We start from the raw sequence: 23,581 nt of genomic DNA, 5'->3' as shown, positions 1-23,581 counted from the left end.
ATTTTAGTTGGTACACAAGACTATTTTAATAATTCAACGGTTGTTACAATTGCTGCAGCTTAGAGCAATCCCTCATAAAGCTTGGAAGCCACTGGCGCGGGTTTGCCAACATCCATAGAAACCTCCAGTGTAGGCTTTTCGCCTTCTTGTGCTAGTCTTGCTTGCTTGTTAAAAGTTTTCTTAAAATGCACCTTCATCTGAGGATTAGCCACGCCAGTTTCATCTCGGATATATTCACGCAACAGCGGTGGCAGTTCAATTGTCGTGGGCAATATGACTTCCTCCACTTTGTTTTTGTTGCTCAGATACTTTTGCTCCTCACCGACTGGCACTAGCGAATAGTCAGCCTTGTAGCTGGTACTATAGATCTCAACTGGCTTGGGTTGGGTGATGCCGCGCCAGGTCTTTTCCACTGTAACGCGCACTTTGCGTGCCTCATTGGGCTGCAATCAGTGTTTTAATAAATTAAATGCTTTAGTTTATTGTTTATTTGCTCACCTGCTCATTAACCGCCTGCACTTTAAGAATGCGCATGTAGCAGGGCTCCGGATAGCGTTGAAACATGTTACGTATAACCATGCGACCGACACCCCAGTCCGGCAGACTGCCCACCAACTCCCACAGCGTGTTGCCTTTGAAATCTGTGGTGCGGCCTATGTACTTAATAGCTTTCTGCGCCATATTGCTTATTTGAAAAGCACTTTATTTAATAAAAACCAATTAGAAATAAGTTTCTAAGTGCAGGCACTGTTTTTATGCTTTTAAATAGTCTGGCAGCTTTATTACAGCAACAGCTGTTTAGCATCGTAATCGATAACACTTAACATTTCGCGATAACAATTGTTGGCGCGCAGAAAACTTCAATTAGTTGGCATAAATAAATAGTTAAATAAAATAATATTAAACATAGACTAGCCTTTGCGTGAGTGTTCCTCAAGTGTATCGCTACCCGTATGACCCACGCCGCTGGTGTCCGCGTGCTCGTCATAGGACTCTTCATCTTCATCCCGTTCGTGTGCGTGCTCCTGATTATTGGCGCTCTCGTGTAGTCCAATTGTGGCATGCGCACCTGCCTTGGATGCATTTACTTGCGCTGCTGCAGCTGAGGATGCTGCCTTGAGAGCCGACTCCTTGGTGGCAGCAAAATCAACGCGTGCCTGCTGCAATTGCTCTTCAACTTGCTCGACGCGGTTTTTTGCCTGACCCACCATAGTGGCTTGCGATGCCAGCTGGTTGGACACTTCAGTGGATGTTTGTTCGGCCTGCTCAGCCACAGACTTGGCATTATTTACAGCTGCGGTGAGTACTGAAATATGATGATGCGCTGCTTGAGCAGTTTGTTGAGCCAGCTTAGCTGACAACTTGGCGGCTTTGAGTTGTTCCAATTCTCGTGAGAGCGCGCGTTGCGCCTCGGCTGCCTGTTGTTCCAACTCCTGTAGTATAACTTGCTTGCCGGCAAGCGCAGCTTGAGCGGTGGCAGCAGCTTGGCTGGCCGCTTGCGCCAACGTATTCTTGGCTATGAAGGCAGCCTGCTTGGCGGCGGCATGTTGATTAGCTACAGCGCTGTACGCCTGATCCGCCGATCCTTGCGCTATGGAACGCAAGCCACTGCCTATGCTATAGCCAGTTTTGCTGCTGTGCTCTGGAGCTGTCGACTCGCCACGTCCGGATCCACTATGTGGCGCATGTTTATGCTCCTGCTGCTGCTCCGCTGGCTCAAAGTAGTGGCCATGATGTAGTGGCTGCGCCTGCTCCTGTCTATAGTAGTAGCCGCCATGGCGCTTGTGCAGTCTAGACCATACTTGGACACAGAGCAGCGCTAAGCGTGGTGGTAAAAAGTTAGTCCATTGTATCCTTTGTTGCTTGGCTCTGTCCACTTACCTAGCAGCAGCTGCTGTAGCAGACAACCGCTCAAACTGAAGTTCATCTTGCTGCAAAGCTTACAATTGCATTAAGCGTCTGCTCCAGCGTTGGCTCTGGTTTTATGCATTGTTAATAGCGCACAGTCAACGGTGCATAAATTTTTAAATTTTTAGTAGTGCGGAAAGTCAGTTGCGGCTTTTAAGTTTAACTGCAGCACATCATGTAATGTTTATAACATTTTGGCAATTTGAATATTTGACGGCCAACTCTGGGTGTTGCTCGAGGAAGCGAAGATTTTAATGCCCACCAGCCATGTCCCCTTAACTAACGTTCGGCTTATCTGTGGGTTGTCTGACTTTGCATTTTATTGTTTAGCATATTATTATGCACTTTATGCGTTGCGCCCATTAAAAATTGCCGATAAAGCGCTTATTGTTATAATAATATAAGTGGTTTATATTTTTGTTGAATAACTGTAAGCTTAGCTTTTGGTTGGGTTAAGTTTTTCGCAAGTTAAATAGCTTTATTGAAGTGAACAATGTTCACTAAACATGTTAGAATTATAATTTGAAACTTTTATAAAGTTTGTAAAATATGCTACAGGCTTGGATATTCAAAAATCTATGATATTTGCTAGTATTTGTGTTCCCAAGAGCTCAAACAACAAACACATAATCAAACAATTTTTAGCCCAGTTATGTAAAATTATATTATTAAAACTTTTCCACGACGTAATGCCGCTGCCAATCTGGTGCAAGCTTTACGCTTTGAATATTTAATTGCTTTGCCCTGAAAATTTTATAGATATATTTAGCAATTGAAAAGCAATTAGTTTAATTTTCATCATAAATTATTTTATTTAAATAGTTTTTTTTAATTTATTACAAGTATAAAAATAAATTAATTAATATAAACAAAACTATTTTACACAATACATAATTCGGAACTTGAATGTGCTCCAAGGCACTTTTGTAGTTGTTTCGTATAGAGAAGTGCGACAAAGTGAGTTTTGTGTGTGGGAAAGATAACAAATAACAAAAAATCATAACAAGCGAAATAATAATAAAGCAGTAAGCAAAAGCCTAAATAAGTAGCTCGAGTGGGCTAACAAAAACACGATCGAATAAATACACGAGTGACGGTAAGAGTTATATAAATTATAAAAATGGCTGCTTAAAAGTGAAAAACAAATTCATCATCATTATTGGAGTGATTGTCAGGTGGAATGATGCTGTCATCGCTGGACGAGTCAGCCGCATGGTAGGCGGTATAACTGGGCGTGGTGACTGCTGTCAATCATTTGTAGCTTTGCGTGATCTGCTGAATCCAAGGCAAATAGGCAGAGACCTTGACGTACACGCCGGGCACATTGACTTGACCGCAGCCAATGCCCCAGGAGACGACGCCCACAACGTTCCAGTAGCCGTTGCGTTCGCAGACCAAAGGACCGCCGCCATCACCCTTGCAGGCATCCTTGCCCTCCTCACCGCCAGCGCAGATGAAGCCGGGATTGAGTTTGTAGCTGTAGCCCAGGCGCGTGTTGCGCAGCTGCGACTCGCACTGATGATGCGATAGGATTGGCACATCCACTTCCTTGAGAATGTTCTGGTACTTGCCATGCTCACCAAAGGCATCCTTGCCCCAGCCGGTGGTCCAGCAGCGTGCGTTGGTAAAGTCAGAGTACTGATCGGGCAGACAGGCGGGACTGATGTGTGGGTTCTTGGTAAAGTCCACAGGCTGATCCAGCTTCAAGATGGCCAAGTCGTTGTCCAAGGTGCCAGCATAGTACTCGGGATGAATGTGCACAGAAACAACATCGCGTTCAATATAAGGGAAGAACTCTACATCATGGTTGACATCCCATTCGCCCAGACGCACGCGCAGATCGAAACCATTTTGACTAGAGAGCAATGACAGCGAGATAAGTAAAAATTTTAAAGTTAATGAAAGCTTTAAAAACTTACGACTTGATGCAATGAGCTGCAGAGATAATGTGCTGAGCATCGATGAGTGTGCCACCGCAGGCGTAGATAGACTCCTTGGGATCCTTCTTGAGAATAGCCACATGCCAGGGATACTCGCCGAACTCACTGTCGCCATCAACGTAGACGGGATTCTTGATGCGTCCAGTAATGCCGGCGGCGTTGCGTGTGCCGCAGCGTCCCAACTGTTGTGGTGGTGCCTGAGGACGCAGTGGACGACGGCAGCAGACTTCGTTGATGCGGCAGGTCTTCTCCACAGGACGATTGCCATAGTAAGCGCGCTAAGATTAAAAGCAAAGGCAGGCAATTGATTAATTAAAGTTCTGCTATGGCAAATGCTGCAATTCCAACTGGCCAACAATGCATTCAACGCTAGTGTTACCTGCTGCGCATTCAACTCAAACTCTTGCTCATCCTTAATGCTGCGTCGTCGGCGATCGTGTGGAAAGCTAACAAAGTCGCTGCCTTCAGCAGCGCCTGGCGCTTGAGCGGGTATGTTATGCAAGTTTAATTGCTTGCCGCGACGACTGGGCGAGGACCAGTCGGGTGAGCTGATATTGGAGCTGCGCTCCAGCTGCGGCTCGTAATCATTAAAGCCGCCATAGCTGTGACCGCCACTGGGACCAAAATCAGCAGCGGACGCCGCTTCGGGATAAACTGAGTTGTACGAATGCTCAAAGTTGTTCGCTTCTGAATAATGATGAGGATGGTGATCAGCTGGCTCATAGCTCGGACCGCTGTGGTATTCAAATATGGGCGTGCTTGGATGCATTTCAACGCTATAGTGTGGTCCAGGCGCAGAGCTTTCGAAATGCGGCACATGAGCGTGCTCAAAGCTGTGATAGTGCTCAGGATGATGCTCATGGTGATCATGGTAATCATGATGATCGTGCTCGAAGCCACTGAAGTGATCATGATGATGATAGTGCGTGGCATGCAGCTCGGCAGGCTTGCGCTTGAAGAAGGAGCCAACTTTCTGTATAATATTCTCATTGGGCGTCACATGCAGATTGACCAGAGGCTTCACTACCTTCTCGCCGTAATCGGTTTTGCTCACTTGCAGCGAAACCAAAGGATTAACATTGAGCAAGCCCAAGTTCAGGCCATTGGGGCCTATAGAGCCAAAGTGCGGATTCGCCGCAGGATAATAGTCGTTGAGCACATTGGCCGGATAGCCGCCTGCATGTCCTGCGGCTGGAAAAGGCAGGCCAAAGCTAACGCCATAAGTGGGCAGCACTTTGCGCTGTATAAGCTCGAGCGCTTGCAGCGCTGGAAACGCCAACGGCGATTGTCCCAATGTGCCCTGACGCTGGCGGAAGAAGAAGACACGTAACAAGTTAGGGACGCGCGTCAAGTGGGAGCTTAGGGTTGAACGTGCGTTTTGATACCAGTGCGTGGTTAGGTTGGTTTTAGTTGCGGTATTAGTGAACCAACCCAAGAAAACCAACGCAGCAGGCGAACGAGGCAGGTGGACGACGACGACGAGCAGCGGGTTTGGCTTTTAGTTGGACTCTGGGCTGAGTTTTGAGTTGAGTTGCGGCTTGTGTGTGTTTAATAAGTGTTTGGGGGTTTTGTTTGTGGGTATGAACATTAGTCTCTGAACTAGGGTGAATTGCATTAGTTGGGCAGCAACAATTCTTTATAGTAGTCCTAACTTTGTTAACTTTATGACTGCTAATTTGGACTTACCCCTTGTGCATCCAAAGACAAATCACCAGTGTCATCATCTTGCTTCTTCTCTGCTTCAGCTTGACGACGCGTGCGCTTCTTTTCCTCTTCAGTATCAGCTTTCTTCTCAGCTGTAGCTTTGGTGGTGCTATTGCTGGCATCATCACTGAGCGCTTCAATATCCTTGCCCAAGTTACGTGGATCAATGGGTAGAATCAAGTCCTCTTTGCGTCCAATGCGATCAGCAGCAGGGCATTGAGAAATGGGCACACATTGGCAGTCGACAATCTGCTGACGTGAAGTGTCATAGCCGCCCTGGAACTGACCAGCTTGGTTCTGACCGTTGTAGCCAGTGGAGAGACCATTGTAACCATTAGCGCCGCTCTGCAGTTCCTTCTTGTAGTAATCGGGGTTCTGGCTGTGATAACTGCTGCTGGGTGATGCACCAAATCCTTGCTGGCCAAAGCTGCTAGAGCTCTGAGACAAACCAGAGCTGCCGCCAAAACTGCCCAGACTGCCGCCTGAGGGCTTCTGATTGGGATTGTAGCCTTGGCTAAGCAGACCACCTTGGGAGGCGCTGTTGAAGCCAGCATTGAAGGCATTGCTCTGGGTGAAGCCAGTGTTGCTAGCTTGAGCTTGGGGCGTGTAAGTAGCTGAAGATTGAGCCAAGGCGCTAAAGTCTGTGTTGATGGACTGACCACCGCCAATGGGCACGCTAACGCTGGGCACATGCGCACCCTCGCCGCCCTCCACATGATGATAATGATGATGCACATGCTGCTGCAGCGCATCCAAAGGCGCGCCTACAACCACCTTGTTGGAGCTGCTGGTAGCTGAAGATGACGACGACGACGATTGCTGACTGTAAAAACCGTTGGCGCCTTGTGGCTTCTCGGGATTCTCAAAGCTGTAAGGAGGCACGCCACCGTTGCCGCCGTTGTACACTGGACCGTTGGAACCAGCATTGAAAACTGGGCCGTTGGAGCCACCAGTGTAAATGGGACCAGGAGGCTTGCTGTCGTAGATGAGTGCGCCGGGTGGTGGTTTGTTGTATGTAATGCCATCGGAGCCATCAATAGCAGATGGTGGTGGGCCGTCCAAGAAAGAGCCGCCAAATTGGCCGCCTGGCCTATAAGGACCCGACATGGGCTTGTAAGGACCTTCATAGCCTACTTTGCGTGGTGGACCGAAGGAGTTCAGCGAGCTTGGTGGTGGACCCATGGGTGGACGACCGCCAAAGTAGCCTGGTGGTGGCATAGGCTTGGCAGGACCATAAGGACCGCCACCAAAGCCGCTAGATGGAGGTGGACCTTGCGCATAGATTGTGGAGTAATAAGGACGCTTCTCCTCAACATCACAGCTCATGAGACCCAAGCCGCAGAGCTTTTCGCGTATCAGATTGCGCGCCTGCAGATCGTTGCCCTCCTGCAGTGCCACATCGATGTTGCCATCAGCATAGACTGCATCATATTCGCCCAGATTGCGTCCCTCACGGCGTGAGTTGATTAGCTGGTCAATGACTGTATCGATCTCTGTGCTGTTGCTTTGTGTTGAGCTGGACTCATGCACAGCATAGCGTCCTTGCACCTCCTCTGGCTTTGCATCCGCTGAGCGTTTGCCCAGCATGGAGTTGGCGCTGGCGTCCTCCATGGGCGCCCACTCATTGCCCCAATCGGCGGCTACGCTGGCTGCCAAAAGCAGCAGCCAAGCTAAACTGTGTCTGATGCGCATTTTGTTCATCTGTGTGTGTGTGTGTGTGCGTGGCTGTAAAGGAAATGAAAGAATTACATAAGCTGCTTGACACCATTACCTAAGAAATTTCAAATAGACAAACCGGAAACTCAATACTTTGGGCAAACAACAATAGTACAATAAAAAGCGCCACACCCACACTTTCGTTCGAGGTCGCAGACCGTGAACACAGGCAGCAAAGAGTGAGAGTGCAAAGAGTGAGAGAGCGTGAGAGCGTAAGCGCTTGAAGAGAGCGCGCATGCGTAATTACACACTCTGGCTAATGCGCTCTCGCTCACTCACGCCCCGACAGGCTGTCGTAACTGTTAATTTCGGTTTGCTTTTGCTTTTGCGCTTGCGTAGTTATGTCATTTACATTTATTGCTTTATTGCTATTGTATGCTTTTCTTTCTGGAGCGTCGTGGGCTGTGCTGCTTCGTCTCTCTTTACATAATCAGTCGAGATCTTTAACTTGGCTTCAACGGAAGTGCTGTGCAGCGTTGCATTGCGAATTGTATTATTTTGCTTTTAGCGAAATTAACATAAACGCAAATGCTTGTGTGTGTGTGTGTCTTGCAGTGAAAGTTGTTGTTTTTTTTAGGGTTTGTTGTTGGTTCATTGACTCGAGATCACATTTAGTTCGTTGCGTTTGATTGCACTTTGAAATTAGCCTATGCTTACACTTTGTCTTTAGCTTTAATTTTAGCTCTGCACTTTTACTAACCTTTTAGCAAACTTTATATATATTCCACTTATTGTTATCCTTTCACTTTGTCACTCTTACTTTTCTGCACACTATACACTCTTCGTATGTGTTGTGTGTTGCGTTTGCGCTTCACTCGTTAACTGTTGCTGCTAACAGCGACGCCGCTGCTTTTATACAAAAGCTGCGCGCATGCGCCGCAGTCGACGTCGCCGAATTGTGCGGCTCAAAACAAAACAAAGCAGACAGCAAATTTGGCAATTGCTTTTGCTCTCGGCTTTCGTATGACGTCAAAACTTTTAATTTTATTTATGGGTTTTTTATTTTTTATATTTTGTTAACTGCATTCTGCGTATTGCTGAAGGTTAATGCTGCAGTTTTGACGGAAACATAACCCAACTAATTATCTAGTTCATCTTTCACCTTTTTTTTAGTGAAGCAATTGGCAGCTACAAAAAAAAAACTGTAAACAAAAGTTAACTCATTTCAACAATGTTGTAAACTTTTTATGTTTGAGAAATGCTGACAACCAAAATTAGCGCTTTATGTGACTTGTGACTTTATGTATTTTATTTTTTTTGGTTTATTTACGTGGGATGTGTTGAATTTGTTAACAATTTCCTTAGCGAGACTGGCGGGCTGCTTATGAAATCCGGCAATTAATAATTGGGTCAACTTTGCTAAAAATAAACTGAAGTATAGGGGATCATCTGGATCTGGAAGCTGCAAACCGGATTCAGTTAACTGTGCTTGTTGTGATGACGTTTTTACCCCATGGCCAAAATAAGCGTCAGCCATATGAGTCGCAGTCGGTCATTGAGTCAAGCCCCATTTTGTTTGAAATTCATTTAATGTTTTAAATACTGCAGACGCACTGGAATTACCCGAAGTTCATAAAAATTAGAGGCAAATCGAGTGACTCGCGTGCCAACAACAACAGCAACAACAAAAGTAACAACAATAATCATTTGTTTGTTGTGTATGGTCAGTAATATTTATTCAACACCACAAGCGCTTCGAAAACTTTCATGTGTGTGTGATTGACCTTGCTTCGATTGCCGGGCCGGGTTGTTGGCTTTAAGTGTCGTTTTATGTTAACCATTCCAAGAAAGTTGATAACCAGGCAAGCAAGTCTGTCGGCCAAGCCAACCTAATTATGCTAATCACGCCTAATCATTATCATTTTCTTATTATTGTTATTTGTTGCTGTTGTAGTTTGCCAAGCAGTTCAATCAATTCATGCTGTGGCCATCGGGTTTTTTATGAGTCATAGGCATCGTTAATTTTCGCAGATTTCTGCCGTTTTGACAACAGCAAACACTTCCGAATTTAATATTAGTTTTTGGAAATTAGCTATATGCGTAAATTCCCCCCCACTTGAACTTGACTCTTGGTGCAGTTCAAGCTCTGGACAGCTGATGGATGTGTGTCAAGCAATTGAAATGCGAGTTCAGGGCTTAAGATAATCTTTTAATTGAAATTTGCAATTTAGTTATGATATTGAAAGCAATGTTAATCTGCTTGAAGGTATTTGAAGTAAGCTTTGATATAATTTTCATAAGAAATGACTTACTTAGTACAATTAAATATACTTATATAGAAGATATAAAGATATTTATTCTAATAAATATGCTGAAGTCTGTGGCAACATTTCGTTGAACATTTCATTTTCATTTAGTTTGTCTTAACAAGACTTCGATTTATTCAAAGTTTACACTATAACCATTTTAAAAAATGTTTTACATTAAAAATTTCTCTGCTTGTTGCAATAAAACCCAAAAATTTTTACATACTTTCAATTAAAAGTGAGTAATTGACTCTCAAATCTTTTGGCTTGTATGTAGGCCTAAGCAACAAATTATCAAAGCAGCTGCGCAAATCAGAGTTAATTTGTTTTTAGCTCTGCTCATCCGCAGCTCACATAAATCCAAAAAAGTATCTCAAAACGAAGGTCGCATTGTTTAGCAAACGTTTTGCGACAATTGCTTAAGCCACAAAACGCCTACAAATGTTAAAAGTTATTGCCACAGCGCAGCATTTGCAAATTATGTTGATTGTGCCACCAATTGCGGCAGTTGCAAGCACCACAAATGCAACTGGGGATTTGCCCAAAACAAATGAGACTTGGAAAAGCCCAAACCAGAAGCACGAAACTTTGCTTTGGCTTTAGCCTAGGCCAAATTCTCAGCGCAGTGCGGCAACGTTGAGCGTGTGGCAGGCCTTGGGGAAACCCCAAGCTCAATTGCTGTGATTGTGTTGAGGCTTATGTAAGCCAAAAGCAAACATAATGCACTCGACTGTAGCACGCGATGCATGGAAGCGCCTAGGCCTAAAAATAATAAACATAAAAGTAAGCAAAGTAAAATTGTATACATATTTTATTATAGATTAGCGCTATAGTAAATTTTAAAGGCAGATTGTATTTAATTTATGTACAACTAAGAAAACTAAGCATAAAATTGTTTACATTTAGCAATTTTTATAACATAACAAATGTTGAAATTCATTACTTAAAATTTACTTTTTCCGACAATTTTCTTTTTAATAATTATTTCGTTAGCTAAGCTGAACTTTTACAATTGTTTGCGTTTTAACATTCATAAATTCATTTCGTTTTGCTCGCTTTAGTTTTTGCTCTTTTCTTTTCGCTGTTTTCTTAATCTTTCTTTATCGTTTTTTGCTTTTGTGCACGCCGCTGGCATTTTAAATAAAATTCAAGTTTTTATTTTTGGCTTTTGTTTTGATTTGCGAAACTGCAACGCAGCCTATAAAATATTGGTATTAACGCATTTATTAGTTGGCCAATAGCCAAGGTCGTTCACCCACATTGTGTGCCTGGCATGTTTAATTAGCTTCCAAGCCCTAAGGCTGCCCAAACTCCAAGCTGAGTCACGCAGTCAGCTGAATCCGAATCCGGCTGTTGCTTAATATTCCTGTTTGTTGCCACCCGCACTTGGGAGCTTGCCCTTTCACTCTCGTGTTGCACACATAATTGAAACCTTGTTATTGTTGTTGTTGTTGCCAGCAAAGCAAAGAAAACTGTCAACTGTTTAACTTCCGGCGCCAAACTTAAGCAAACTTTTGGTTAATCTCTTCAGCTTTGGTAATTGTTTTTAAAGTTCGCATACCTTGCGTTGCATAAATTATTGTTTGCTGGCAAATTGCTGACTTCTGGTTAAACTTTAAGCAAACGTCGCACTTTTTCCTCCACTTAGTCTAAGTGCTGCGGCGCTTTTGATTGCCAAGTAACCAGCCAAGTTCTTGTTACTCTTGTTGATTTAGCTGCCGCTGCCAGGACTACCCACCAAGCTGTGGTATCTCTTTGGCATGACAGCATAACAACGCAGACAATTGGCGCTTTTCAAAGATAAACAAACCGATTACGCAGCGGTAGCGGCAAAGGCTACTTGACTTTGACAGCCATCCAGCTGGCATAATGACGCCTTCTCGGCAATCAGCTTCGAGCCAACTCAGCGGCAGTAAAATAAAATGCAATGAACTCAGCCCAAGCGCTCAGCTGATTGAAATTTACGCTAACTAGTGCCAGTCCAATGCTTGATAAGCTAAAACAGCTAACGAAGGCTGCTATGCTAATCAACTGAATTCGCAGAAACGTTTTCACACTTAACTGTAGCAGCCTTTCAGGCTGAGAATTTAAATAAGGCGATCTTTTTTTATTCAATTTTATTGATTTTTATTTAGTTCAAACAAAGCTTGCGAGTCAACTAACGCCTGGCAAGGCAAAATTATAATCTAATAACTAATATATAAGAAAACAAATAAACAGGCATGAACTCTTAATTCCGGATGCAATTTTTCCTGAATCTACGACTATACCAAAGTTGCGATATTCAATAGAATTGCCTTGTATTGTTTTGCTTTAAGTTCATAACAGTTCGACAAATAATTTGTTAATAGATATACAATTCTTATACACATGTTAATTGTTGATGCTTTTCACGCCAATATATAGGACGTATAAAGCATTTGATCGGAATTAATCATATATAGCAACTCGTTTAGACTTTGCCAAAGTTTGAAATTAAGCAAAAAGTTAGCTCATTTGCAAATTGAATTTACATTGCCATACTGTTGACAAAAAACTATTTTTTATTTATCCTGAACACAGCCCAGATTTGTTTATTGTATAATTCTGGTAATTAGCCTTGAAACCTTACATAGATAGCCGATTTTTTTTGGTTAGATTGCCTCTCAAGTGGAGAAAGTGATAAGAAATGAAGACGGCTTCATTTTTGGAATTTACAGGGGTTACATCACGGTTTTTGCCAAAATATCGAAAATTCCAAAATTCGCAAATTTGAATGCGCAGTTTTATTTCTTATGATCGTCACGAGTGCTACAATGCATGAAACTCGAAATCGGATGCAAATTTCGCTGACATTACCGGCTTATCGAAGTGCGATGATTTACGAAAAATTTGATTTCTTTGCCTTTACTATTTGATCAGTAACTTCACCCAAATAATTTTTATATCAAACAAGCTTATACTCATTTTAATGCGTTCCACGCCAACATATAGACGTATAAAGCATTTAGATCGGATTTTTTTTAGCTGAGTTATAGCTTTGCAAAGTTTAAAATTAAAGAAAAAGTTACTCTTAAGCTTTGGTTTTCTTGCCATAACTTATTCAAAAACAATTTTTTATTGATCGAACACTTAAAATTATTTATTTAGTTATTTCTCATACAGTTAATTAAGCCTAAGCACCTTTCAGTGCGATTTTTTTTGGACTGAGATTAGCTCTCAAAGTTAGAAATTTGATAAGTTTTTATACATCATTACATTTTGTATATTACAATTTGCAAATTTTTTATCAAAAATTATAAAATTTCCAGTTTGAATGCAGTTTTATTCGTATGCATACTCCGAGTCTAACAATGCATTGAAACTTCGCAATCGGATGCAATTTCGCCTAATTTACGGCTTATCAAAGTGCGATATTTCACAAAAAATTGTCTTGGTTGCTTGTTTTGTACATCAGCAATTAAAGATTGTTTGTCTTTCTCTCTCTCCCACTCTCTCTCTCTCTCTGTCTCTCCCTCTCTCTCTCACTCACTCTCTCTCTCTCCCCTCCACTCTCTGTCTCTCCCTCTCTCTCTCTCTCACTCTCTCCCTCTCACACTCTCATTCTCTTACTCTCTGTAACTCTCTCTCTCTCTATCTCTCTCTTTAAGGGTTGATTGGTACAAAGAGAGACCATCGATCATGCTCCGCAGAAAGTGCTGCAAACTGCAAAAACTACAAAGAGGCAGCAGAAATTAATACACTGAATTAAATTAATGTTGCTTATTAAATTCCATTCATTTTTATATGAACCACTCAATTTTATTGCCTATTCAAGTGCAAGGGCGTATACTTATTAAGCTCATTGTCATCTAGAGAGCTTTGCCCAATAGTTAGTGGCACTGGTTGCATCACTGGTTGCTGCAGTTGACAGTTGCCTGTTGCCACAATAACAGTTCAAGGCAACAACAATAAGAGTCGAGTCGAGAGCTAATCGATATAAGCAGCAATTGTTTAAGGCCCTGAACTTAAATGCAATAGAGAACTTATTGAGAGATTTACGTACACACACACACACACACACACACACACAGCGTTGCCACAAGTGCGCACAAGATGCTCGGCTTATGTCATTGGGGCAAATGTAAAACAATAACAAATAAACTAAAGTTCTTTGGCCAGCAGCAAACAGTTGAAGGTTCAATAGCTGCAGCTGATCATTGACTTTACGGCTTGAATTTCATATCTCGTCAATCACAAATTGTGTCATTTGAAACGCTCGCTTTCATTAGCTGCTGCTGGACGACACTAGGTGAAAGTCCTCGACGAGTGGCGACTGCTGATGACCCCAATGAGACGCCTGGCCTAGGCTGTGTTGTGTAGGCGTGGCACATGGCCAGAGTATGCAAAGGTTCAATGCATGACGTGCCAGCAAGCCAAGCAGCCATATGCAACGAAGCGTGAAATTTAATTGGCAATACGTATACGCCACGTATGACACCCCCTCACATATAAAACATACGTACGTACTCGTATAAAAAAGTAAACAAGCCGCAAGTCAAAGTCAGAACAGCACGTAGGTTATCAGCAATTGTGACGTTGGTGCCAGCTCCAACTTAAATCGCATTTCATTCGCCGTGCGTACGCGATTTGAATGCAGCAGATATACAAAATTTATGCTTTAATGCCAAGCAAATAATAATTGAAGTTGCGGCTTGTTGATATGCTAAAGCTTATGATATGTTTGTGCATCCTTCAATCCTTAACAATAAGAGCTGCCTATTTATTTGTTTATTCTTATTTTATATTTGCTAAGGCGTATTGTTGTCTTTAGTGAGCGGTTGGTAAGCAAAAATGCAAGCTGAAATTGCTCTTGATATTTATATATATCATGGACTATAATTTATGTTGCATAAATATTTTTATTACAGCTTATAGTCATTCCCATTTTGTTAAGCAATTTTCTGTAAAAAATATGCAACTTTGATAGGCTGTTACAGTGAAATGGCCTCAGATCTCAGAGTTTTATGTTTTGTTAGACTTGTGGGATGCAGCTAAACAAAACTGTATTATTTAATTTGTTAATCAACAAATGCAGCTGCAAGTTGTGTCAAGCTTAGGGCTCTCAACTGAATAGAACTTGATGACTAAATACACAATTTACTTTATTGATTGTAAATGCGAATTGCTTTATTCCAGAAAGAAGAAAAAATTAAAGATAGTTAAGTTAGAGCTTGTGAATAGAAAATGGCAGCAGCTAGAGTGAGATAGTAAAGGAGTTAAAATTTCTTTTCGTAAGGCATAAATTTCTTCTTTGGCTTTGATTTGCAGCTTGAGTGCGCGCATTTTTTTTTAGTTTCTGTTTCTGAGCAGCAGCAGACGTGGCTGTGTCTGTGACGGCGACTGCGGTTCAGCGGACAGCGTCCATAGCCAAGGCGACTGCTGACGCACTAGCTGTGTGGTGCGCACTCCAGGTGCCACAATGGGCGTCACCAGACGACGATGATCATGCACAATGGTTTGGCTTTGATGCGAGACTGCTGTGGGCACATGCTCCACCAGTTCGCCCAGCTGCACAGACGTGGGTTCGGCTATGGTCAGCACAGTGCGCAGTCCAGCGCGTGCGGCAAGCACCAAAGGCAGCGGCAAGGCCACAGATAGCTGTGAAGCATCCAAAGCATCTTGAGCTTGAGCACTCGCGCTGTTTTCTGATGTTAGCTCGGGCGCTGGCTCAGCTTGAGCGCTGGCGCTGTTATCGGCTTGCAGCTCAGCGGATTCACTGCTTGGCGCTGACTGCAAGGATTTGCTGGAGCTAAGCGACACCAGCTCAGCAGGCCACTCCAAGCTGCCAGCAGCGCAGCTGCCCACCAAGGCAAATAGACAAAGTTGCTATAAAAATTAATAATTAAATAAGTTTAAAGCTTTGCCTGCCCCTTCGCTTACCAATTGTAACATGCTAAGCTCTAAGTCGCTAAACAAACTGTTGCCTCTAGCTCAAAGCCCACTCAATTTTATACGCAAGCAACTTGCTGCTTGATTAAACATTTAATATGCTCGAACTAAAGTGTAGTTTACAATTTTGAAATTTGATTATGCAATTCCCTTTGCATCGCTCATAGCAAATTCTCGGGCAAGGGTATGTCGCACTTTTGTTGCTGCTGCAGCCAGAAGCGCTCGAGATATGTTATGGGATCTTTGGGCTGCTCACGTGCCAGCGCCAGCATGCCCTCCATCAATATGGGCACCGCTTCCTTCTGCAAATAATCGCGCTGCTCGCTCGCCGAGCGATAGTGTCGCGGACGATTGCAGGACGCTTCCTCATCTCGGCGCTTGGGCTGCTTTTCCGGCTTCACTATGGGCACGCACTCAACGGGTTTGGCCACGGGCTCATTTTTTGGTTTCTTGTGCTTTTTGAGCTTGGGAGATTGTCGCTTGCTAGACATTTTTATGAAATACACAAGTTGACATTGTTTGAAATGTTTTAATGACTAAACTCTTTTTTTTCAGAAAGACTTGGACTACATATGAGACAGAGATGATTGGATGCCAGCATGTAAGCTAAATAGACATTGATATATGTAAACATATTTGCAAGATATTTTACTTTATTCGTATTAGAACATTTGCAAGTTTTGCATTGAACAAAAGCTCTAAACAATTTTAATATTGTCCATTTGCCATTGTCTATTATTTAATTGAATAACTATTGACTATTGATATGCATAAATTTGTTAGTTTATTGCCTAAAGCAAAGCACTCGCTTTTCTAAGTATACATAAAATATTTAAAAGCCATATATGGTGCAGCCACCCCCTTTGGGCAGGGCGCCGCCCATGTCCATGCACTTGCAGCGTGCACAAAGTTCAATGCTAAGCCGCTTAGCGACACACGCTGTAAACTGAGAAAGCGCTGGCCAATCAGCCGGCACATCTGCCTGCCACCTGGACAACAGCTGTGGGCAGTGGCTGGGTGGGTGGCTGTGTAATTTAAGCCGCTTAGCTGACAGTCAGTCAAACGCTTCAGTGGCTGCAGTTACGCAATGGCAAGCTCCATGTGGATTTAAGCCAATTTCTTCTTACAAACATTTGTGCTTGGCTTGAAAAAAGTTGATTAAATCCACATAGAGGCCACCGAAGCAGGCGTAGCACAGACGCTGCTCCCACAGCCAGATAAAGTGCTCCCAGCGATAGCGACGAAGCAGCAGCAGACACTTGTGGCCCAGCAGCAGGTAAAGCAGGCAGCGCTGCAGCTGCGCAGCACTGAGTCCGAGCAGCAGCGAGTTGCGATGATGTTGCAACAGCTGCAGGCAGCAGACGAGCAGCGAGAGCTTCGAGTTGCTGCTGGTGATGTTGATGATGTTGAAATTGTTGTCTCAGTCAGGGATTGGGAACTCACGTGCTCAGCTTGACGAAGGCGGCGCTCGACTGCTGGCAGCGATTGATGAGCAGCGCAGCCACAGGCTTGAGAAGCTCGGCGCCACTGCCCAGTATAGTGCCCACCACCAGTATAGGCAGGATGGCATGCTGGCCATACACTCTGCCCGCCTCGTAGATGCCGCGATCAATGACCAGCAGTTGATTGATGGCATTGACTGGCGCCGCCAGCAGACGAAAGCCCAAAGTGCGCGCCAGCGCATGCACCATATCGTAAGGACTATAGAAGATGAGATACCAGCAGATGCTGCAGAGCAGCACATCCGGCGCATTGCTCAGCGGCTCCAGCGGCAGCGCACCCAGCAGCACATTGACCAACATATCCGCCGCATAGGTCAGCAGCAAATGCGTCAGCCACAGCGCAAAGGGTTGCGACTGATAATAGCTGTGCCGCCTTTGGGGCGTGGCCTTGCCTGCGAGCTCGTCGCGCAGCTGCAACGCGATGTGGCAATAATGCAGCAGGCGAAAGATGAAGTGATTGGGCAGCTGCTTGAGCCACAAATTCTCGCACATTCTACGCTTGTTCTTCTGTGATTAAACCGAACGTGTGTCAAAGCACTTGAATTTCGACACAATTTTCAAATTATATACGTGAGTGTAAAAAAATAATTAAATGGAATCTATATAACAATTGAAGCTGTCAGTGGCATGTCCTGGCCGCAAGAGATTTGCTTTAAGCTGTCTGCTGAGCACTTCAAGTGCCATTCATGCAACTAATTGCTGGCACTTTGAAGTGCTGCTCAGCGGGCTAATAGCCTCTTGACCTTTGCCACTAAGGTCTTTAATTAATCAAGCAAGCAGCTTATAAAACGCTTCAGCTGTAGTGTGTGTACTTATTCGATTCGATTGCGCGCACTTTTTAATTTATTTGTTTATTAATAAAAGGTAAAAATACAACAAATAGACAGTGAACAATTTAATCATTTTACTTTGCTTTGCGGCATGCACTGCAACTGACAATTCAATTTGAATTGCTGTCGACTCGCCTTTGCAATAAACACCTTTTGACCTTTTCGTTGCTGCCAATGGCAAATGAGTTATGGCTGCTCCTTTTATGTCAGCTGCACTCAAGAATTTGCTGCTTTGATTGTCTGCATAGTAATCTAAGTCCGTCGAGAACTATAAGGAAATTAAAACTTGCAGTAATTGTTTGTCCTGGCTTGTGCCTTGAGCTGTTAGTTAAATATAATAAACATTAAATGAATTGCTGTTATATATTATTTATTGATTTTTATAACAAGCTGTAAGGCGTTGTTAAACTCTTAAGTCTGTTATAAATTTCTAGCTGCTTTGATATGCAATAAATCAAATCAAATGCTAATGGATCGCTTCACTGTCAATCTGTTAGCAAAGTGTGTGTGTGTATATAAAGAAAAGCAGCAACAACGATTTAATAAATTTATCTTGTAGATACGCTAAGCTGCTGCTGGCGTCGCTGCCGCCGCTGCTCAGCAATCAACCTTCAAGTGCGTTGCGCAGGCGCTGACTGTTGTTAGCTGATTGTTATTGTTGCTGTATGTAGTTGCTTTTATTGTTATTACTACAATATTTGCGGGCACACACACACACATATGTATGTATATTTATACATTTTCGTGTTATTTCTTTACGTAAAGCGTCCAAGTTGAGACACTCCCACAATTGCAAGATAACCACGACACGCTAAAAGCAGTGGCGTGTCAAGCTTAATTAGAGCTTTAGTAAACCCCTTGCAAATGCGTAAGCGACGCCACTGTGCGCGCCAGCAATTGCTTCGCTATGATTTCATGGCACAGCAATTCCAGCAAACACTTCAGTTTGACTTTGGCTGTGCAACTAAACTCGACTGTAGAGGCCTGAACTGGAGTCTCTGGCCCACGCTTCTGGATTATGCGGCAATTGGTAAGCAATAAATAAAAAGCGTCAAATAAATATTTATGTATTGACTTTTTTAGTTGTTGAAGACTGTTGCTCTATTGCTGCTGCTGCTAGCGCTGGTGAGCAGCAAGCCGGCTAAAGAGCAACTGCTGCTCATAGATGCAGCGCCTTCGGTGGTGGCCTATCAGGGCTCCTCACAAACGCACACACGCTTTGTCATAGCGCCCATGGGACGCTCGCTGGGCTATTTGCAGCCCACAAATGTGAATCAAACTTTTCATACACAAAAGAATGGCAGCTATGAGCGAACTGGGCCCGAGCTGCTACAAATAAATCCTGTTTATGTTCATCATTAGTTGACAACAATAAATTCCAAATTCTCATACAACAAACTCAACAGCCCTGCCCCCACATAGAAATCTCTCTCCTACACACTTTCACTCCCTCTAGCTTAGCATTGGAGCAAGAATGTCGCTGCTGCCGCAAAGCGTGCGCTACTCGCGACTGCTGGGCCACAATCGCTTGTATGAGCTCACACCCAGTGTAGCAACTGTTGCTGGCGATTTGGACGACTCTGCGCTCGGCTATTATGAGAAATTCAATCTGAGCTGGCGCGCGCAGTTCTCGAGTCCTGCGCTAGCGCGTCATAGCATTGGCAGCGAGTTTATGCTGGCGGGCAAGCGGCAGCGATCTTCGCCTTATGGCACCATGGACGATATCGATGCGGAGAACAGTCAAAATGGTAATGAGCTGGCGCTGCTGCCACATGCTGGCATGAATACGCTGCTAGAGAACTTAAGCATTGATTAATTAACCATAAGTTATGCTCATCTTATATAAACTTATTATAAACTGCAGGTTGGTCTTGTCTGTTCAATCGTTGTCGCCTCTAAGCGCCGACTGAAGCGCGTGCCCCAAACAGTTGTTGCCTTTATAGTCTCACACACACGCACACACACACACAAACACACTCTGAGATGTCATTGGAATAAATTGTGCATTACATGTTTGTTTGTTGCCAACACACACTCAAAGTTTGTTAAGTTCAAATTGCGCTGAAGGTTGCGTTATCAATCATTTTAAGCCTAAGCTTCCTCCGAGTCTCGCTTGATTCGCGCTTGGTTCAAGTTCAATGCTTCAAACAAACCAGTTTCAATTTAGTTAGTTTTTTGCAATTTCTTTGCCACTTGCGCCCTTTTGTTGACTTTGCTTGAAGGACATGCTCTGCTGTATAAATTGGCAACCATTTGGCTCTAACAGCAACAGTCACTCCACAGCTTTAGCCTGAGCAGCAACTAAACCCAACTAAACTCAACATGTTCCGTTTCGTAAGTTGCTGCAGCAATTAGCAAACAAAACTAATTATTTATAACATTTGTCTCATTTTTTTATTGCCGCTTGCAGTTTGTCATTTGCGCCTTGGCCTTCGCCGCTGGCGCCAGGCTTGTCAGGGAAGCGCATTGTGACAACCGCGCTCCCGTGCCAAGGTCGGCGCCGTTGTCCACAGCGTGCCTTCAGCCACTTCCCATCAGAGCTTCACGCAGTTCCATAACCATGCTGTGATTACTCCCGTGGTCAAGCACGTTGTGCCCGCCGTGCCTGTGGTCAAGACTATTGCTACTCCTGTGGTTCATGCTGCTCCAGTTGTGCACGCCGCTCCAGTTGTCCACGCTGCTCCCGTCGTCCATGCCGCTCCTGTCTACCACGCCGCTCCTGTTGTTCCAGTGGTCAAGCATGTTGCTCCCGTTTTCCACCAGACCTATGTTGCGCCCGTTGTCAAGACTGTGCCCCATGCCGTCTCTCACCAGAGCCACACTCAGATCCACCAGAAAACCGCTGTCTACACTCCCGTTGTGGCGCCAGTTCTGAAGACCATCGCAACTCCAGTTGTGCCTGTGGTGAAGCATATTGCTCCAGTTGTCCACGCCGCTCCCGTTGCCCACGTCTATCATCATTAACAACTCCATAGCTTCTTATAGTTTCTGTTGAATTTTATTAAATGACACTCGTTGAACATTATAAAAACATTTGTATTTTTATGTTTAAGTAAGGCTTACTTTGTGTGAAAATAACCAACATACAAAATGGCGAGCTCGCTTACAATAAGAATTCTGCTCCTCGTTCCTTTCATTTAAAGGAACTTCTTTAGTGCCTGAGCTTGAATCTATCGAACTGTACTGGAATCAGGATGCAAAATGTTGATCAAGATGTTTACTTTTGTATGGATTTCAAATTTGTAGCTCTGGCTCCTGTCGTTATCTTCCAATCAAAAGGAACGCATTTTAAGTCTAGGCATCGATCTATGAAGATTTTCAAAATCGCACAAAAAAATTTTGAAATTCAATGGGGGTAGTCGCAAGATTGGCAAAACAAAATTATCTTTTTGTTCGGAAACTAAAGGGACTATATGGATGTCCTTTTGGATCAAGTATGTCATCAGCCGTTTAAGAATATATTCACTCAAGACGAAGTCCTTACAGGAGGCGGAGAAAAAATCATTTTCTCTGTACGAAATATAGTATATTCGGTATCCTTTGCGATCAGCAAATTAGTGCCAAACGATGTTGATTTTATAGGGCCTGACCAAAGGACATCCGGATCGTCCTTGTAGTTGCGGAGTAATGACCATTGTGATTTTTGGCCATTCCCCCTTGCGAGTGGAGTAAATTTTCAAGCTAATGGATAATATAATGACCTATTTTTTGATGCAGTCGAGAGGTTTCGTTGTGAGTGTTCGCAAACCAAAATTTTAGAAATGCGACAGGATATGGTCGAGATTGCCAGTTTCTTTGACATTACCAGTGTGGCAGCTGCAAACTGTTAGCATACTTTGTGATGAGGCTTGTAATAAACCAATTACTTAGCCACGAACTTGTATATGCCAAGTTCGTGCTAGTCACTTTGGCGGTGAGCCAAGTTCGTTGCCTAAGTCATTGTTTATTTACATAGCTCATCTCGAAAGTATGCAACAATTTAGCAGCTGTCAGCTTAGCGCGAAACTTAAAATATTCTGACGTCACAAAAGCTGCAGTCGGGGCAGCAAATAAATGTTGCATCTTTCAGGATGTGTTATGTTAGCATAGACAACAACCACTTAGCCACTGCATATGCATATGCAAAAACCTTTGCATACAACCATGGACGCTGCTCAACATGGGCGATCCTCTAGAGAAAACTGGCCATAACTTGGTCAAATCTGGTCGTATTTTGCTTTGACGCACTCAGAGGACAAAACGCCATCGATGAGCATGAAAAAATATGGGTTGCATGAAATATGCAGGTCCTTTTAATCCCTTGCTATTGTAAAATTCTTTTGCTTGTTTACATTTCAGTATTTTATTTAATTAAGAACATATCGTCAAATGGCAAAAAAAATTCAAGGCAATTAATCACAATTTATTGTATACATCTAACGTTTACTTATGGTGGATGGCGGTGTAGGCAACTGGAGCGCTGAGAACAGTTTTTACCAGGGGAGCGGAGTGCACGACGGGCACAGAGTGTACCACAGGAGCAGCGGAGTAGGTCAGAACTGGAGCAGCAGCATGGACGAGGGGAGCAGCGTGGACGACAGGAGCGGCGTGGAGAACAGGAGCGGTATGGACAACGGGAGCGGCGTGGACAACAGGAGCAGCGTGTACGACGGGAGCGGCGTGGACGACGGGAGCAGCAGCATAAGTCTGCACCACTGGAACCTTGCGCACCAGGTTCACATTACTCTGATGAGTAATAGCCGAGGATGCACTGGTATCCACATAGGCAGTCTTGGTCAGCACAGGCTGGACAATGGTGTGTGTCTGAGCGAGCAGACCAGGAGCAGCAGCGGCCACAGCAACGCAGGCGAAGAAGGCAATCTGTACAGAAAAGAAAGGAATTAGGATTAAGGACTTGCGGCACATTGAACAAACTTACGAATTTAAACATTTTGAATTGTTTGGGTTTGAATTGATTTGGGCGACAAATGCAACTGCTAATGTTTGCTGGACTGCGGGCCAGCTTTTATAGTTGTAAGAGATGTCTTTTTTTTCGGGTACAACTTGAACTTGAGCCGGCTAACCGGTTCTAAGCTAAGCGGCCACAGCTAACAAGACGCAATTGAAGTTCATTAACTGACCTAGGTTGGGGGCTATAAGAAGCTTTGATGTGCGCGTGTGTGTGTGAGCCAACAGCTCACATTATTTAAATTGTTGCTGTTGCTGTTGTTATCACCCACAAAAGCCAATCACTTGGCTCATACAACAATAAAAAAGTAGTATACGTAATTGGCCTTAGTTGCGTTGCTGCTGCTTACGCAAATGTTAAGTGGTTAGCTTGTCTTTGTGTGCGTGTACGTGTGTGTGTGTGTGTGTGGCGACATCCTGCATCCTGTCGGCTGACATTTAAGTTATCTATGCAGCATCGTTGTTGGCATTTTGCAATCGTAATTGGAAATAGCTTTGTCAGCGCTCTTATTTAATTTACGCCACAACAGCTGACGTCGTACTCAGTCCCACCCCCCACACTCACTGTCATCCCCAGCAATGTGCTGAGTTATGCGATCGATTCGATAACCTTTTGTCTATCGTTAAATTTGATATTGCCACCTTGTTATGGATAGGCCTTTTGCTTTATTGTGCAATTCAAGCTGACAGCATGGATTGCAGTTAACATGACCAGCTTATGATGACCTAATTTCTTGCCTGTTGTTTCAGAATTGGAGCACGCCCTTTCTGGTTAATGAAATTACATATAATCTTGTCTGCAGTCAATTTGATTGTGCAATTGTTCGACTGTGGGCTTGGGATTCAGGGCCAACTCAGACGTACGCATATCATTCATT

At 43.8% G+C, this 23,581-nt stretch overlaps 11 protein-coding genes across 12 annotated transcripts in view; 4 read left to right on the top strand and 7 right to left on the bottom strand.

Moving 5' to 3' along the window:
- Window position 1: 1 nt before the first annotated feature.
- On the bottom strand, window positions 2-681 carry LOC108601058 (28S ribosomal protein S34, mitochondrial). Its single transcript, XM_017988950.1, has 2 exons — window positions 499-681; window positions 2-443 (listed from the first exon to the last, which is right to left on the bottom strand). The coding sequence occupies exons 1-2, from the start codon at window positions 679-681 to the stop codon at window positions 60-62; spliced, it is 567 nt and encodes a 188-aa protein (XP_017844439.1). The 3' UTR covers window positions 2-59.
- Window positions 682-737: 56 nt separating this feature from the next.
- On the bottom strand, window positions 738-1,938 carry LOC108598102. The gene is made up of 2 exons (XM_017984719.2): window positions 1,882-1,938; window positions 738-1,819 (listed from the first exon to the last, which is right to left on the bottom strand). The coding sequence occupies exons 1-2, from the start codon at window positions 1,925-1,927 to the stop codon at window positions 912-914; spliced, it is 954 nt and encodes a 317-aa protein (XP_017840208.1). The 5' UTR covers window positions 1,928-1,938; the 3' UTR covers window positions 738-911.
- Window positions 1,939-2,810: 872 nt separating this feature from the next.
- LOC108598600 lies at window positions 2,811-7,266 on the bottom strand. 2 transcript variants are annotated; one of them, XM_017985295.1, is made up of 4 exons: window positions 5,535-7,266; window positions 4,228-5,154; window positions 3,828-4,126; window positions 2,811-3,763 (listed from the first exon to the last, which is right to left on the bottom strand). In XM_017985295.1, exons 1-4 carry the CDS (start codon window positions 7,251-7,253, stop codon window positions 3,160-3,162), a joined length of 3,549 nt encoding a protein of 1,182 aa, XP_017840784.1. In that variant the 5' UTR covers window positions 7,254-7,266; the 3' UTR covers window positions 2,811-3,159. The 2 variants fall into 2 exon arrangements, with proteins under 2 accessions (XP_017840784.1, XP_033149464.1); XM_033293573.1 differs by lacking the exon at window positions 4,228-5,154.
- Window positions 7,267-14,640: 7,374 nt separating this feature from the next.
- LOC108598963 (retinin) lies at window positions 14,641-15,500 on the bottom strand. Its single transcript, XM_017985734.1, has 2 exons — window positions 15,416-15,500; window positions 14,641-15,361 (listed from the first exon to the last, which is right to left on the bottom strand). Exons 1-2 carry the CDS (start codon window positions 15,425-15,427, stop codon window positions 14,825-14,827), a joined length of 549 nt encoding a protein of 182 aa, XP_017841223.1. The 5' UTR covers window positions 15,428-15,500; the 3' UTR covers window positions 14,641-14,824.
- On the bottom strand, window positions 15,486-15,956 carry LOC108598964 (protein dpy-30 homolog). The gene has a single exon (XM_017985735.1). It carries the CDS (start codon window positions 15,913-15,915, stop codon window positions 15,586-15,588), a length of 330 nt encoding a protein of 109 aa, XP_017841224.1. The 5' UTR covers window positions 15,916-15,956; the 3' UTR covers window positions 15,486-15,585.
- A 241-nt stretch (window positions 15,957-16,197) lies between these two features.
- Window positions 16,198-17,785, bottom strand: LOC108598862 (trimeric intracellular cation channel type B). Its single transcript, XM_017985619.1, has 2 exons — window positions 16,868-17,785; window positions 16,198-16,809 (listed from the first exon to the last, which is right to left on the bottom strand). The coding sequence occupies exons 1-2, from the start codon at window positions 17,416-17,418 to the stop codon at window positions 16,548-16,550; spliced, it is 813 nt and encodes a 270-aa protein (XP_017841108.1). The 5' UTR covers window positions 17,419-17,785; the 3' UTR covers window positions 16,198-16,547.
- Window positions 17,786-18,706: 921 nt separating this feature from the next.
- On the top strand, window positions 18,707-19,133 carry LOC108599161. Its single transcript, XM_017985948.1, has 2 exons — window positions 18,707-18,786; window positions 18,840-19,133. Exons 1-2 carry the CDS (start codon window positions 18,775-18,777, stop codon window positions 19,116-19,118), a joined length of 291 nt encoding a protein of 96 aa, XP_017841437.1. The 5' UTR covers window positions 18,707-18,774; the 3' UTR covers window positions 19,119-19,133.
- An 84-nt stretch (window positions 19,134-19,217) lies between these two features.
- On the top strand, window positions 19,218-19,824 carry LOC108599160 (CG13039). Its single transcript, XM_017985947.2, has 2 exons — window positions 19,218-19,504; window positions 19,621-19,824. The coding sequence occupies exons 1-2, from the start codon at window positions 19,231-19,233 to the stop codon at window positions 19,653-19,655; spliced, it is 309 nt and encodes a 102-aa protein (XP_017841436.1). The 5' UTR covers window positions 19,218-19,230; the 3' UTR covers window positions 19,656-19,824.
- Window positions 19,825-20,024: 200 nt separating this feature from the next.
- LOC108599786 (A-kinase anchor protein 14) overlaps window positions 20,025-23,581 on the top strand; it is a 189,026-nt gene continuing 185,469 nt past the window's right edge. The window contains exon 1 of the mRNA XM_033293477.1: window positions 20,025-20,090. Coding sequence (XP_033149368.1) covers window positions 20,079-20,090 — 12 coding nt within the window. The 5' untranslated portion in view covers window positions 20,025-20,078. The remainder of the gene's footprint in view (window positions 20,091-23,581) is intronic.
- LOC108599118 (A-kinase anchor protein 14) lies at window positions 20,229-20,779 on the top strand (the record flags this gene model as incomplete). The annotated part of the gene is made up of 1 exon (XM_033293420.1): window positions 20,229-20,779. A coding segment is annotated over one exon (492 nt), but the record flags the coding sequence as incomplete, so codon positions are not given.
- LOC108598101 (A-kinase anchor protein 14) lies at window positions 22,179-22,716 on the bottom strand. The gene is made up of 2 exons (XM_017984718.1): window positions 22,675-22,716; window positions 22,179-22,616 (listed from the first exon to the last, which is right to left on the bottom strand). Exons 1-2 carry the CDS (start codon window positions 22,684-22,686, stop codon window positions 22,179-22,181), a joined length of 450 nt encoding a protein of 149 aa, XP_017840207.1. The 5' UTR covers window positions 22,687-22,716.

This window comes from Drosophila busckii, chromosome 3L (genome assembly GCF_011750605.1).
Source record: "Drosophila busckii strain San Diego stock center, stock number 13000-0081.31 chromosome 3L, ASM1175060v1, whole genome shotgun sequence".
NCBI lineage: Eukaryota > Metazoa > Arthropoda > Insecta > Diptera > Drosophilidae > Drosophila > Drosophila busckii.
The sequence above is the reverse complement of the archived record's forward strand: the minus strand, read 5'-3'. Positions and strand labels throughout refer to the sequence as shown.

Excerpts from the sequence above, each read along its gene's own strand:
- LOC108598964 (XM_017985735.1), bottom strand. The coding sequence starts at position 15,915 with ATGTCTAGCAAGCGACAATCTCCCAAGCTCAAAAAGCACAAGAAACCA.
- LOC108599160 (XM_017985947.2), top strand. The coding sequence starts at position 19,231 with ATGTCGCTGCTGCCGCAAAGCGTGCGCTACTCGCGACTGCTGGGCCAC. Across the intron at positions 19,505-19,620 it reads TGCGGAGAACAGTCAAAATG|GTTGGTCTTGTCTGTTCAAT; the intron begins GTAATGAGCTGG and ends TATAAACTGCAG.
- LOC108598862 (XM_017985619.1), bottom strand. The coding sequence starts at position 17,418 with ATGTGCGAGAATTTGTGGCTCAAGCAGCTGCCCAATCACTTCATCTTT. Across the intron at positions 16,810-16,867 it reads GCCTTCGTCAAGCTGAGCAC|CAACTCGAAGCTCTCGCTGC; the intron begins GTGAGTTCCCAA and ends CATCACCAGCAG.
- LOC108598102 (XM_017984719.2), bottom strand. The coding sequence starts at position 1,927 with ATGAACTTCAGTTTGAGCGGTTGTCTGCTACAGCAGCTGCTGCTAG. Across the intron at positions 1,820-1,881 it reads GCTACAGCAGCTGCTGCTAG|CGCTGCTCTGTGTCCAAGTA; the intron begins GTAAGTGGACAG and ends CACCACGCTTAG.
- LOC108601058 (XM_017988950.1), bottom strand. The coding sequence starts at position 681 with ATGGCGCAGAAAGCTATTAAGTACATAGGCCGCACCACAGATTTCAAA. Across the intron at positions 444-498 it reads TGCAGGCGGTTAATGAGCAG|CCCAATGAGGCACGCAAAGT; the intron begins GTGAGCAAATAA and ends CACTGATTGCAG.
- LOC108598600 (XM_017985295.1), bottom strand. The coding sequence starts at position 7,253 with ATGAACAAAATGCGCATCAGACACAGTTTAGCTTGGCTGCTGCTTTTG. Across the intron at positions 5,155-5,534 it reads TGTCTTTGGATGCACAAGGG|CGTCAGGGCACATTGGGACA; the intron begins GTAAGTCCAAAT and ends TTCTTCCGCCAG. Across the intron at positions 3,764-3,827 it reads GCAGCTCATTGCATCAAGTC|TCAAAATGGTTTCGATCTGC; the intron begins GTAAGTTTTTAA and ends ATTGCTCTCTAG.